This window comes from Suncus etruscus, chromosome 4, assembly GCF_024139225.1.
Source record: "Suncus etruscus isolate mSunEtr1 chromosome 4, mSunEtr1.pri.cur, whole genome shotgun sequence".
Classification (NCBI taxonomy): domain Eukaryota; kingdom Metazoa; phylum Chordata; class Mammalia; order Eulipotyphla; family Soricidae; genus Suncus; species Suncus etruscus.
The window spans coordinates 104,893,121-104,907,942 of NC_064851.1; the positions used below are offsets into that span (position 1 = coordinate 104,893,121).

The following is a 14,822-nucleotide window of genomic DNA, read 5'->3' on the forward strand; positions in this document are numbered from 1 at the left end:
GCTCCTTCCCTGGCTCAGCTACAGGCCGATGTAGATTGTTGTTTCTGGGTTCTAAGCATTTATGAATTAAGAAGGTGATAAATATCTGGGATGGGGGGCAAGTGGTGGTGGTGAGATAATTTGCTGGGAAGCATTCAGGAACCATCTGGTTGACAACTCCCCCAGGAAAGAGACTAAGTTTCCAATCTCTCAGCTGCCCTGGCTGCTGCTCCTGGAGATAAGAGCACAGTGATACCAAGTAGATGTTTCTGAATCACCGAGACCCGCCTTATAGGTCCATTTCCACCGTGTGGGACCAACAAGACACCAGCTTTCACTCTAAGCACCACAAAAAAGGAAGCAGTAGTAATTGCAGTGGTCCTCAAACTATGGCCCGTGGGCCACATACTGTATTTGTATCTGTTTTGTTTCTTCATTGCAAAATAAGATATATGCAGTGTGCATAAGAATTCGTTCATAAGTTTTGTTTTCACTATAGTCAGACCCTCCAATGGTCTGAGGGACAGTGAACTGGCCCCCTGTTTAAAAAGTTTGAGGACCCCTGGAAGGGACTGGATCCAGCTTTCAGATAGGTAGCTGAGAAAGCAGGAGGAAGGATACCATGCTTCCAAAGAGCACTGTGTCTAAGAACCACACCCTCGCATTGCTGGAGGGTGATAGCCCATATTCCCATTGCTTCCCTTGAAACCTAGGTGGAAGCGTCTTTACCACCCTTATGCCAATCGCTCAACTCCAGGGAGTTCAAACTATTTTTGATTCCTTTTATTCTTTTTTTTTTTGGCAGGGGTGGGGGAATCTCTATGCTCTGGTGTATGGCTCCAAATATCACATTCCACAAAAGGAAATAAAATTCTGTATCAGACCATTTGCTTAGACTCTAGATAACTTTTGCAGAGTTTCCCACTTTCTATCAAGTTATTCCACTGTTCTCATTTAAAAAGAAATAATAAAAGTGAAAGCTTTATATGTTAGTGGCTTGTTGTTTTTTGTTTTGTTTTGTTTTTACTTTGTTTTTGGTTTTGGGGCCACAGCTGGCTGTGCTCAGGGTTTACTCCTGGCTCTGCACTTAGGTATCACTCCTGACAGTGCATGCTTGGAGGATTCGGTGGTGCCAGAGATTGAACCTGGATTATTTGCGTGCAAGGGCCTTCACCCCATATTATCTTTCAGCCTGAAAACTTTTGAGAACTTGGAAACGTCTCTTTCTTAGAAGGTTGAAGCTTCTAATTATTTTTATAATGAGGGAGGTATTGGATTTTGTTTTTGCTGCTGAGAATTTTTGTATCCAACATGACCGCACAAACCAAAGCAAAATGTTAACAAACCCTTTAGAAATAAGCGGGGCTAAGAGCTACCTATCTGATTTAGAAATGCCTCCTGAAATCGGTTACAAAGTATCTGTAAACATTCTTCTGGCATAGTTGGGTATGCATAATCATTATTTTGATCAATTTGAGGGGAGTCCAAGTTTGAATTGCACCATTCTTGTCGATGAGCACATTCTGCTGTGTATTACATGGGCACAGTATCTTTCTAATCAAAAATTAGTGTTTAAAGTTTTTTCTAGAGATATCTTCCCAGGAATAAAAGGCCTGAAGTTTGACTCCCTATTTTTTGCTCTTTCCTAGAACCACTAAAAATTATTTCCCATAGCCTAATTTAGGCATTCTATTTAAAACTACATAAAATAGATTTACATCCTTCCATGAGAAAGAATACCATCTTCCAGCCCTCCTCTTCGTTTGTATCACAAAGAACATTTTGCTTTTTAAACAAACTCATTCTCGGGTCTAGCCTAGGAAGATAGGATCATCCTAAGTAAAAGAGGAAATGTCCTCCCTTGCATATTCAATCAATGCTTTTAAAAACTCCACATACTACCTCTCTCCATCTCCCAGGCCTCAGCCTCTCTCCTCTGTGCACTTTAGCTTCCAAGGCCTATATTCCTGGTGGTGATTATGGAGGTTTCAAAAAAAAAATTAAAATAAAGCAGACAAGCATCTGTTCCATGTAAGACAAAAATTCTGAAAACAAGCATTCCCAGCATTCTGCTCGCGAACCCTTCCGACACACTTCCATGAACTCCTACCCCAAACCCCCATCATGAAAACTCACAGTGAAAAATGACTGGTGTCAAAATGACTCATTCACACGAAGGGCTGGGCCCCATCTGTCAGTTTGGCATGGATTTCCCCACACACACACAGTGGACCCTTGCCTTGGACATTTTGGAGTGGCTTTAGGGATTTCTGTTTGGGAAGTGTCAAGGATCAGTTCTGCGGTACCATCTGACCAGAGGTCAGAAGTTACATGTACCTGTGGCATTTGATAAAAAGGAATTAGCAACGGCATGACATTGAAAATGCATTATCACACTTACAGTGTCTAGACTTCCCTAGATGTGTTCAGTTACAATCAGTGAAGCAAAAGAATACATTATCACCCTACTGCTAGTCTGTTGCTAAAGAGCCATAGATTGAAAAAGCAATACTCTGAAATAAAGGTTTTTGTGTGTTATTTTGTTTTGTTCTGTTCTGTTCTGTTCCATTGTTGATGTTGTTGTTTTGCCCTAACCTACTTAGCAGCACAGTTTAAGTAAACACGAAAACTGTGGTTGAGATGCTTGTCTTTCCAAAGATGTAAACATCAGTCCCAGTGTCGTAAACTTGCTGGATCGAATGAGACAGGAGATCGGAGGCAGAAGGACGATCACACGCTCGTCACAGAAGCTTGCAAGCAGTTGGAAGGTTTCTGTAATTTCTCTGCTTCGTTGCTGGCGGGGTCTGTGCTGGCTCGGAAGCTGAAGTTGGCGCCCCCTCCACCATGGGCAGGGCTCAGGGTGGGGTTCTGACGCCGGCTACTCTCCACGATGCTTGACGTGTTGGAAGCCAAGCTCTCCCGGGTGCTACAAGAGTAAAGAGGGGTGGTTGGGTTGGGCACAGGGATAGCTAGGAGATGAAGCCCCCAGAAGCAGAGCAAACACTATTAGATACCTTTGCCTTGTGGCTCCCAAGCCTTCCCCAAGCCCGACTGAAGACAGGATCCCCTACAGAAATGTGCTCCTCACCAGTTTTCCCTTTCCTCCAGTACAAAAAGAACTTCAAGCTTAGATACCAATCACATTCATTCATCACAGGACTCTGGAGATATCTGTCATGATTTCATCCCAAACCAGAAAGACATGGGTCTAAAACACTCATGGTCCCATCCTTGAGTGATCGGTATTCTTTTCTCTACTTAGGTTTGTCTTCTGAGTGATTTTTCTAATAGCTCATTTCCCACCTTGATCTCCAGCCATACCATCTCTTTGCTTTTATCGGTAACCTTGTAGTTAAACTATATTTTGTTTTCTCACATTGATCTCACTTAGATGTATCTAGAATGACTGTATGAAGGAACACACTGGTTTTAATGGGAGTGGTCAAGAACACTCTTGGACCCGGAGTACAATGAGGAGAAGGAAATAAATTGAGTGGAGGAGAAAGACAGATGTGAAATAATAGGGACAGGGGTCCAGAGAACTCAAATGAATGGCTAGGATTAAGACAGAAGTAAGGGGGCCGGAGAGATAGCATGGAGGTAAAGTGTTTGCCTTTCATGCAGGAGGTCATCGGTTCGAATCCCGGCGTCCCATATGGTCCCCTGTGCCTGCCAGGAGCAATTTCTGAGCCTGGAGCCAGGAATAACCCCTGAGCACTGCCTGGTGTGACCCAAAAACCAAAAAAAAAAAAAAAAAAAAAAAAAGACAGAAGTAAGGACAGAAGTAAGTATCCAAGCCATAGAGTCAACAACAATAAAATCATGAGACCCAAACCTGAACAACCAACTGTTAGACAAGCAGACTGGGACGAAGAGTGGTGGTATGGGATGGACTCTGGGAACATGGGTGGAGGGAGGTTGACACTGGTGGTGGGACTGGTGCTGAAATACTGTCTATCAAAAACTCAACTATGAACAACTTAGTAAATCACAATGCTTTAAATTAAAAGTTAAGAGGAAAACACATATTGTGTTTTAAGGTAAAGAATCTGAGTTTTCCTGCCACCATCCCCAATCCAGACATTTATGAAGACTATGTTTATCTGTTTTTCTCCTTGAAAATGCCTACTTTTGGGAGAAATACTTTATTTTTTAAAAACTTCTTATATAATAGGGGTGCTTTAAAAAAGCCTCAACCTTGGGCCAGAGTGATAATACAGAAAGTAGGATGCTTGGCTTAAATATGGACAATCAGGGTTTGATCCCCAACCTCCCATCGGGTCCCCTGAGCACTGCCAGAAAGGATTCCTGAATGCAGAGCCAGGAATAACCCTTGAGCACTACCAGGTGTGACCCCCAAACAAACAATAAAATAAAAAAAGAAAACTTCAGTCTTTCCATTTCCCTCTGGATTTTCTCAAGTTAAAAATATGGAAGTTGGCTTTATTGTTCCAAATATTTAAACCTTCTTTATGCTCCAATGTGTACAGGTGACAGAAGGGAGCTTACTTAGCTGATTAATAGGTACCTGCTGAGTTTCATGTTCAAGGAGTTTAAAATGATAAAGGGGCTAGAGTGATAGTATATATAGGAGAGAGGGTGTTTGCCTTGCATGAAGTCCACCTGGGTCCAATCCCCAGCACCCAACATGTTCCCTGAGCCTGATCCCTGAGTCAAGAGTAATCCCTGAGTACCACTGGGTGTGGCCCCAATTCCCAAATATTTTTTAAAATATTTTCAATGGTAGAAAGATACACCTGCTCAAAAGGAGCTCCAAGAAACCCCAATGGTGATTTTGAACATCCATCAGTTTGAATAAATGCAAGGCTTATAAAATGGTCTCAGGAGGAAGTCAGTCCCCATAAACCCACTTTCTGCTCTGACAGGTCTGACAAAACTGTGAACACCGAGCCCACAGCCTCTCTCTTGTCCCCCTCCTCAATACACAGTTCATTCTCAAAGTCCGGTTTTAGCCTTAGTTCCCCTAACTTGTCATTTCCTTCTAACCATGATCTTGAGTTTGCTTCTCATCAAGAAGCCAACTGTTCACTGACTCATAGGAATCTTGCTCTGCAACTATGAAACAGATCATCAGAGTTTTCTGGACCCTAGAGGGTATCTCCCAAAGGTGACCCCATGTTTAGAAATGAGTCCAGTTCTTCTATTGTACCTAGGGAAAAGCTGAAGTTCCCTCAAGCACATTGCAGATCATCACTCCAAGAAGGATGGGAAACGCCAGCTATGACCCACTTTCCTGCCTAAGGAAATGTGGATAGCACCAGAGCTGAGAGTCAGGCTCAGGGAGAGGGAGGGAGAATGTCACAGGTCGGCACCTAGGACGGCAGTCACTTCTCACTAGTCTGTGCTCCCTCATCTCTAAGCCAAGAAGGTTTATGGACTGACCACACCTATTGGCCAAGAAGAATATTGATGAAGAATGTGTGAAAAATGAATAGGACAAAAATTTCCCAAATGGCAATGCTGGTGCACCTCTGGCCTCATAGGGCCGATGTCTACTGCAGGGTCTGGGAGGTTCTCCATCTCACTAACAACAACTTTTCTAGGGCTTTTAACAATACCTTTTCTACAAACACCTTTTTGGGTCCAAAGAACCCATTTTGAAAGCAGCTGTAGCTGCTTAGCTTCAGGCTCCAGAGAACAGTAATAGAACCTTCATAGCTGATCATTAAACTGGGACCTGAGTGTGTCCCCAAGGCCTCTCACCTCTTATGACCAGAGGCAGCACATTACTATTTGGGAGGGGGAAGGGCACACACAGTAGTGTTCAAGGTTTACCACTGGCTCTGCACTCCGGAATTACTCCTGGGAGCCTAGAGGGACCCGGAGATCGAATCCACGTCAGTCATGTGAAGACAAACACTCTCCCTAGTATACTATTGCTCGAGCCCCATACTTGTGTTTACAAGTCATCTGTGTCTTCTAAGAATATACATTTCAGTAGTGTTGGTATGAGGAGAGTGTGCTACTCAAGAGGACTCAGGGTAAGGAGGTCAAAACATCCATGGAGATGGTGTTATCGTGATGAAACTTGCCCCAAATTACAAAGCTCAGTCTTCAATAGTTCTTCCTTAAAAAAAAAAAAAAAGAGCCAATCTTCAAAGGAAGATTTCCAGACTAGGGATATAGCTCAGGGTAAAGTTCTTTCTTTTGTATGTGTGAAGACTTGGATCAAACACCACCACCATAATAGGGAAAATAGAAAAGAGCCGGGGCTGGAACGATAGCACAGCAGGTAGGGTGTGTGCCTTGCACATGGCTGACCTGGGTTTGATTCCTGGCATCCTATAGGGTCCTCTAAGCCTACCAGAACTGATTCTTGAGCACAGAGCTAGGAGCATCCCTGAGCACTTCCAGATACAGCCAAAAAATTTTCTTAATAGAAATAAAAAGATTTTCAAAAATGGGTGAGAAGGGGCCCGGAGAGATAGCACATCGGCGTTTGCCTTGCAAGCAGCCGATCCAGGACCAAAGGTGGTTGGTTCGAATCCCGGTGTCCCATATGGTCCCCCGTGCCTGCCAGGAGCCATTTCTGAGCAGACAGCCAGGAGTAACCCCTGAGCACCACCGGGTGTGGCCCAAAAACCAAAAAAAAAAATGGGTGAGAAGGGGCCAAGTATATGACTATGGATGGAAATAAGACTTTTAGTGGAGATAATAAGCATTGGGACATGGTTACATTGTACTTAATGTCATATAATACAAGCAGATTGACATAATGTGATGAAGCAGTGTTTTGTCCATAAAGGCCAGAGTGAAAGAACAGCTGATAGGGCGTTCATCACATGTAGCCAATCCAGGTTCAATCCCAATATTTATCCCATATGGTTCCCAGCACCTACCAGGAGTGATCCCTAAGTGCATTGTAAAGAGTAAGCTTTAATTATACCAAAACAGAACCAAAAATAAGAAGATTTTGAAATGGTTATACGATTCCTGGAGTTCAGAGGCAAAACACCTAAATCCACAGTAGCCTTGAGCCCAGGCCATAGTCTATGAGCCCATAGTCTTGTTCCTGCGTGTGATCTTCCCTGGGACAACACAGCCTCACATCCCACCATTTCCCTTGGCTTGGAGATGAAATCATACTTTCCTAGGAGGAGCTGAAGGGCCATGGAAAGGTAGCTGGTGAGTACGGAACCCTGAGTGTGGGTAGATCACCTTTTTCTGTTCCTGTTGGTTCTCATCAGCTCAGTGAATGATTAGAGACCCAAATAGATGGTACCACGAAGATCTGTGGGTCTTTTAGCCTTGGAGAAATGTCAATCTGATTCATCTTTTTTGGCTAAGAAACTCCATGCTGGGGATAAAAAGTCCCTCTATTCAAATCTTCTTTCTAGAACCACCCTCAGGCTTCAGAAAGGCAATAAAGGGAACTTCTAGAAAATGAGGCTCAAAAATAGGTGTATCATCCAGCGTCTAGCCAAATAATTCCATACAAAAGGGGTCCGGTGAGTCCCATGAGGCATAGTTCTGTCACTTCTCTACCTGCAAGAAATTTCTGGGTGACATATTCCTCCAGAGAAAAGTCTACCTAGTAACAGGAGCCAGGGCACAAGTAAGAGGCTATTCTCTCTTACAGGGCCTTAACTTCCATTAGGATAAAACATCCAATATGATGGATGAGGAAGAAAACATAAACACGTTTACTTCAGGAAACTTTGATTTTCAACAAATTTATCAATTCTAGGTGTGAAAGCTCCATATTAGAGATCATTAAGTATATTATATAAAAGAAACTTTATAGGGGCCAAAGCAATAGCACAATGGGTAGGGCTTTGCCTTGCGTGCGGCCAACCTGGGTTCAACTGCTGGCATCCAATATAGCCCTGGAGCCCGCCAGGAGTAATTTCTGAATGCAGAGCCAGGAGTAACCCCTGAGCACTACTAGGTGTACCTCCCTCCAAAAAAATATCCCACAAAATTTATAATTTTTTTTTTTTGGTTTTTGGGCCACACTCAGCGGTGCTCAGGGGTTACTCCTAGCTGTCTGCTCAGAAATAGCTCCTGGCAGGCACAGGGGACCATATGGGACACCGGGATTCGAACCAACCACCTTTGGTCCTGGATCAGCTGCTTGCAAGGCAAACACCGCTGTGCTATCTCTCTGGGCCCAATTTATAATATTTTTAATGAACCTTCAAGATTAAGCAAAGGGAGTATTTCTAATTGGAACCCATGGAACCCATTGGAATCCATCTTCTTAATGCCTTCTCAGGCCCGGACATCCAGGAGGCCCAGAAAGGCTGGAAGAGCTTCTGGGGAAAATGTACAAGGGTGGGAGAGAACTTGAGAAGAAACCAAAGAGCAGGCAGTTTTAGAGAAATAGCCCTGCTTTCCAGCTCTAAGGAGTGACATTGGCCTCATGAATCACATAGCTTCCAGACTATAGATCTGGAATCCACACTCAAAAGAAGGATAAAAAGAGTAAGAGAGGAAACAGGAAGAAACATATATATAATCATATATATAATATATTATATGTAATATAATATATAAAATCATTGGTTAACTGAGATTTGAGTGGAGATAAACATTCATCAAAAATGATTCCATAGAAATGTTAGGAGTAAGTAAATTGGTCAGTAGTTTTTCAGGCTAAGCCCATGATTCCCTGAAATCTCTTAGGATAGGGGTTCCTCTGGGAACATGCAAAAAAAAATCCTGGTGTCCCATACTATAACCAGAATGTCATCTCTGTGACCTGTTTAGGCACTGGGCTTCTACATGTGGGTTAACTTGGAACAAAGGTTACAGGACATTGATAACAGTAATAATATCAACAATAATAAAGAAGTAGCCCTTTAAGAAATAACAAAAAGCCCAACATGGGACATGTTAGGTTCATTCCCAGTTCCAATTTTGGGATATTCTGCCCCCAAGTCATTCACAGACACAGTAAAATGGTCATAAAATAATTCATCCATAATAATAAAAATAAATTCACGACAGACACAAGTCTATCTGGATACCAGTTAAAGATCACAGCAAGGGAGAAATGTCAATGTCCCCACAGTATTTCTGCATCTCAGAGTCACCAATCTGGAGTAGAATTTAGAAGGATAATTAAGTGTTGAGTTGGTTTTGGAGGAGAAGGAAGAGTTAAAGAGGGGGAAAAAAGGAAGTGGCATAGGTTGGTTTTTGCTTCGGGAACCCTGAGCCCCTTCAGAACATGGCCTTACCTCTGGGCTCTCCATCAGTTACCTTTGCTGAGTTTCCCACTAACTAGAAGAAACTAGGATTATGGTATTGCCCAGGTTCTTATGAAATTGTGCTGGGGAAGAAAGAGCAATATTGGTCCTTGCTAGCAGAGCAAAAGGCACTGATATCTCTCTGGGAGAAGAACAAGGCTCTATTTCTTAAAGCCCTGGAGAGATGAGATACAGAATATGAGCAGGGAAGAGGCTAAGAAAGGCCACTAGGTGTTGAGACCATTATCTTCTCATTGTCAGGAGTCGATGAAATTATTCCCAACACTCTACCCTTCTTGCCAATGGATATTCATTCTATTCACAAATTTATTCTTAAAAAAAAAAATACTGGGCCAGAAAGATAGCACAACAGGTAGGGCATTCCTTGCAGGTGGCCCACCCAGGTTACATCTTCAGCATCCCCTATGGTCCCTCCAAGCACCACCAGTAGTGATTCCTGAGCTGAGTGGCCAAAAAACAACAACAATAATAAAAACAAAACAAGAGCCCTTCCTTGATGAACACTGTGGTACTAGCAACATGGAAGCAAACTGAACAAGGGGACGTGTTAGTCTGAAAAAAATTTAGATGGGGCTTGTGCCGGTTGGAGGGAGGGTGCCAACCCACCAGTCCAGATTGGTGACCTCTACAGCTGCAGAAACCTGGTTTCTGGGTTCTCAATTCCTGAAAAAGAAGCCAGAAACAGGGGGTTAACACAACATGGCCGCCCCCACCACGCCACCCTCACATCCATCCACAAACGGTCCCTAGACCTGTGAGATCAGAGCCACTGAGGGAGGAGGAGAGTGGGAAGGGAGTTGGTGGGCTCTGGGCACAGGCCCCAGGAAATGGGCATCGCAAGGTAGTGCAGACGGGCTCCCTACCGTGGCGAGTTGAAGCCACTGTCCACAGTGATGCTGCTGCTGTCCATGCTGTCCAGGCGAGCCGAGTGCGTGGCCCTCTGGCTGCTGCTACTGTCTGTTTCTTTGGGAGCCACGAGTGTGAGGCTCTTTTCGAACTTCCGTTGCAAGTCCCTTTCCTTCTCCCGCTCCAGGAGCCACTGCATGGTGCCCACGGCATCTCGGTTCTTCTCCTCCTCTGCGTTCTTATTGGCTCCTTCCTCCGAGTCATCATCGTCGGAGACATTGTAATAGTCAAAAGAGGCCTCCTGGTTGGGCCCTGGCTCCTGCTGCCTCTGAGACAACCCTGGGCCCGCTTGTGGCCCAGTGGAACCCAGAGATGCATCCAGCTTCTCACCCCGTCCCAACAGAGGATCAGCAGGACTCTTGGGGTGAGCTTTGAGGAGGGACAGGCTGGCCTTGTGATAGCTGTTGACAGACAAGGTGCTGTGAAGGGGCTTGAACAAAGTGTCTTTGCTGAAAATCTCTTTCCTCTTGTCTAGGGTGCTGGCCTCGGCACTGTGGTGCGGGACCAGACGCCCGTCGGCCACATCTGACAAGCCCCCACCCGGCCCCTTGGGAGACTCCTCCTTGTGTCCCACAAGCTCCCTGGAGGAATGGGGGGCCTGCCGCTCAGACAGAGGCAACTTTTTCACCCCTTCTGTGAAGGTCAGCGTATCCTGGTCCTCTTTGCTCTTGCCCAGAGGAGACGGAGCAGTTAGCACCGTCTCGCTGGAGGTATTGCACTGGAAGTAATCATCCGTGGACGTTTTTGTGGGACAGGAGTTGAGTTCACTGAAGGAAGGCAACACTTCCACGGTGGGCTTGCCCGGTTCCAAAAGGCTGCACGTACCAGAAGGTTCTTTGTTGCCACTGACTATTTCTGGAATACACACCTCTTTATAACCCGTGGCTAATACATGCACCCTAGGGAGGGCGACCGTCTGGGCCGGCCGCAAAGTACTGTCATCGACGTAAGACTGGCTGGGGGCCGTGTCATCCTGACTGCAGCCTTCACCCAGCTCTTCGGGTGTTCCCAAGGAAGACGTGCCCAGGGGCCCTTTGGAGTTGTCCATGGATCTGGACCGCTCCTTGGCTTTGCTAGACCGCTCATTCCTGGATCTCCGGTCCTGCGTATGGCTGTGACTACGGTGCACTTTGGAGTGGGAGCTGCCCCTGGAAGGTTCTGGAAATGGCATCTCTGTTCTCCTTTTGGCCAGCTCCCCCGACACGTCCCATTCAGGGGTCATGGGGAAGTGAGATTCGATGACAGTGTTGCTGTGCATGATGAAGCTGTCGCCTTTGTGTTCGATGATGAAGCAGCCCTCCCGCGGTGCCCTGGTCACTGGGTCGCAGAAGTCATACTCACGATCCCCAGGCGCGATCTCCAGGTGGGAGCCCTCTGATGGGTCCCCTTTGGACACCCGCGTCTTGCTGTGGGACCTCGATTTGCCGTGGGACTTGCGATGCGTGCGGCTCTTCTTGCTCCTGCCGCTGTGATGAGCGGATGAGCCGGCTTTGCTCCGATGTGCCTTCTCCTCCTCCAGCTTCTTCATCAGGGCCGTATGCCTCATGACATTCTCCACAGTCAGGTCCGGGTTGATGCGTCGGATGATTTCCATCTCCACCTCCCGGGGAATGGTGGTCGGGGTGTCCTCATCTCGCAGGGGCCACTCCTCAGGAGGGAACTGAGCCGAGAAGTTGGCCAGCTGCTTGGTCTTGTCTTTCTTGAAGCTCAGCCGGAACAACTTAAGGCCGAATTTCTTGGACTGCTTCTCGCCCTCCTTGGCTTTGGAGAGTGTCTCGGCCTTGTAGGAGTAGTTGACTGTGCTTTTGCTCTTCTCGGGGGGTGGCACCTGGCAGAGGGGGAGTGGGCCGTAGGGGTCTTTGCAGTCCTTGGCGAACTTCCTCTGCAGTGTGGAGGCGTGCATGCTGTGTGTGTCCTCCCGGCAGCAGTGGCAAGAATCGCAGTGGTTACGGGGCAAGGTCCTCTCCCGGATGCAGCCTGAGGCCGAGGGCGTGAGGGTGCTGGGTTGTGGGGAGGTGCACTGAGAGGGGTCTGGGATCCTCTCATCTAAATGGTACCATTTGCTGTTAGTTCTTATGAGGGAGGGAGTGATGAAGTAGGTCTGAGGGGTAACGATGAAGTAGCCCTCGGGAGTGGGGTAGATCTTGCGCTCCCGGACCAGAGTGTTCAGCGTGTGTCGGAGAATCTCTTGGCTTGGAGTGGGAACACCTAGAAGCCAAAAGAGGGGGAGGCAAGAAAAAGAGAAGTCACAGGAAAGAAGTAGACACGAACTATTGGTGCACGATTGTTCAGGCCTTGCTGGGGACCAAATGGGGAAGGTTCCCACCCCACTGCCTTCTCCAACATGCCTATATTCCAACCCTAAACCCTGCTGGACTAGTCTGTGGAGGTAGGATCTTTAGGAGGAGGCTACTTGGCTTGGATGAAATATAAGGGTCCCCCTAATCTCCATTTACAATGTGTCTTTAGAAAAACAAGAAAGAGCCTAGAAAGAGACTCTCTCCTTAATGCTAAGCTCAGACATAGATGCTCTTCAGACTCCATGCTACTACCTCTCCATGTTGAATTTCCCACCTCAGAGGAGACCCTCTTCAGACTCCATGTCTACTGCCTCTCTCATGTTGTATTTCTCAACTCAGAGGAGATCCACCTCAGACACCATATCTACTAGCTCTGCCATGTTGAATTTCCAACCTCAGTGGAGAATCTCCTCAGACTCCATGCCCACAGGTTCTACCATGTTGAATTTCCCATCTCAGAGGAGACTCTCCTTAGACACCATGTCTACAAGCTCTGCCATCTTGAATTTCCTGCCTCAGATATCATGTCTACAGTTCTGACATATTGAATTTCCCACTTCAGATAAGCAGAAAGCAGACCCTCTTCTAGACACCATGTCTACAGGTTCTGCCATGTTGAATATCCTGCCTCAAATCTGCTGAAGCCAACCTTCCACCAAATACCACATCTATGTCCACAGGCATTGTCATGTTAAAGTTCTTCCCTAATCATATCTGTAAGAAAAAAAGCCAAAAGAAATGGACATTCAGAAAACAACCCCATTCACAATAGTGCCACACAAACTCAAATATCTTGGAATCAACTTGACTAAAAATGTGAAGGACCTATACAAAGAAAACTATAAAACTCTGCTCCAAGAAATAAGAGAGGACACGCGGAAATGGAAACACATACCCTGCTCATGGATTGGCAGGATTAACATCATTAAAATGGCAATACTCCCCAAAGCACTGTACAGATTTAATGCGATCCCTCTAAAGATACCCATGACATTCTTCAAAGAAGTGGATCAGGCACTTTTGAAATTCATTTGGAACAATAAACATCCTAGAATAGCTAAAGCAATCATTGGGAAAAAGAATATGGGAGGAATTACTTTCCCCAACTTTAAACTGTACTACAAAGCGATAGTTATCAAAACAGCATGGTATTGGAATAAAGACAGGACCTCAGATCAGTGGAATATGCTTGAATACTCTGAGAATGTTCCACAGACATACAATCTCCGAATTTTTGATAAAAGAGCAAGAAATACTAAATGGAGCAAAGAAAGCCTCTTCAACAAGTTGTGTTGGCATAACTGGCTAGCCACTTGCAAAAAAAATTGAACTTAGGAGGGACCCCGGCTGGCCGGCTGGAGGAGTGAGTGAGGGAATTTCTGTCTCTTTGCGCCGGTGTCTGGGTCAGACCCTTTCCCCAGGGACCCCGGCGGGCCGGCTGGAGGAGTGAGTGAGGGAATTTCTGTCTCTTTGCGCCGGTGTCTGGGTCGGACCCTTTCCCCAGGGACCCCGGCTGGCCGGCCGGAGGAGTGAGTGAGGGAATTTCTGTCTCTTTGCGCCGGTGTCTGGGTCGGACCCTTTCCCCAGGGACCCCGGCGGGCCGGCTGGAGAAGTGAGTGAGGGAATTTCTGTCTCTTTGCGCCGGTGTCTGGGTCGGACCCTTTGGCGGGCCGGCTGGAGGAGTGAGTGAGGGAATTTCTGTCTCTTTGCGCGCGGCATTTGGGACGGACCCTTCCCCAAGGAACCCCTGCGTGCCAGCCAGAGAGGGTCGAGTGACTCCCTTCCCCCAGGTGGGTGACTAGAAAGTCAAGTTGAGCGACCCGAACAGACGGGAGAGATAGGGCCAGCCATCTGGACTCGCAGGGGAACTAGAGCAGTCCACCTCCCTGGACCCTGGAGTGGACCAGGGACTCCCCAAGGGTGAGGACAGAGCCTGAAGGGTTGAACTGAGGGAACCCTTCAAGGGAGGCGTGGAGGGGGCGAAGCTCCATTGACTCCCGGAGAAAGGAGGGGGGACTGAGAGCTAGGCTCAACAGCGCCAGTAACCATTGAGGCCAGGAGTGGAACTGCACCGCTGACAGAAATAAGGAGCAGAAAGGGACAAGACCCACAGCAGGAAGGCTGCACTCTAGGTAGCAAAGGGGAGGAAAAAGGGCTAGGCCCAACAAAACTCACCCAACAGGCCCCTCTAGAAACACCTTCAGGAAGGGGACCAAAGCAGGCCAAAATTAGAAGCCACAGCACTCCAAAATACACCATTAAATACAAAGAACAATGCGTAAAGCAAGGAAATCGCTAATAACTGGAGACACCATGACAAACCCTATCAAATTTCCAAGTCCACCAAAGCGCACAGATCCACGGGAAGAAGACCTAAAAGCAGTCATGAGGAAGGAAATGCAAGAAT

At 46.5% G+C, this 14,822-nt stretch overlaps 1 protein-coding gene across 3 annotated transcripts in view; it reads right to left on the reverse strand.

Annotated features, from left to right (window-relative positions):
- Nucleotides 1-760: 760 nt before the first annotated feature.
- Nucleotides 761-14,822, reverse strand: part of STOX2 (storkhead box 2) — a 110,082-nt gene continuing 96,020 nt past the window's right edge. For all 3 annotated transcript variants that reach the window (XM_049771421.1, XM_049771422.1, XM_049771423.1), the window contains 2 exons: nucleotides 10,073-12,323; nucleotides 761-2,905 (listed from right to left, as the gene is read on the reverse strand). In XM_049771421.1, the coding sequence (XP_049627378.1) occupies nucleotides 2,710-2,905; nucleotides 10,073-12,323 (2,447 nt within the window). In that variant the 3' untranslated portion in view covers nucleotides 761-2,709. The remainder of the gene's footprint in view (nucleotides 2,906-10,072; nucleotides 12,324-14,822) is intronic.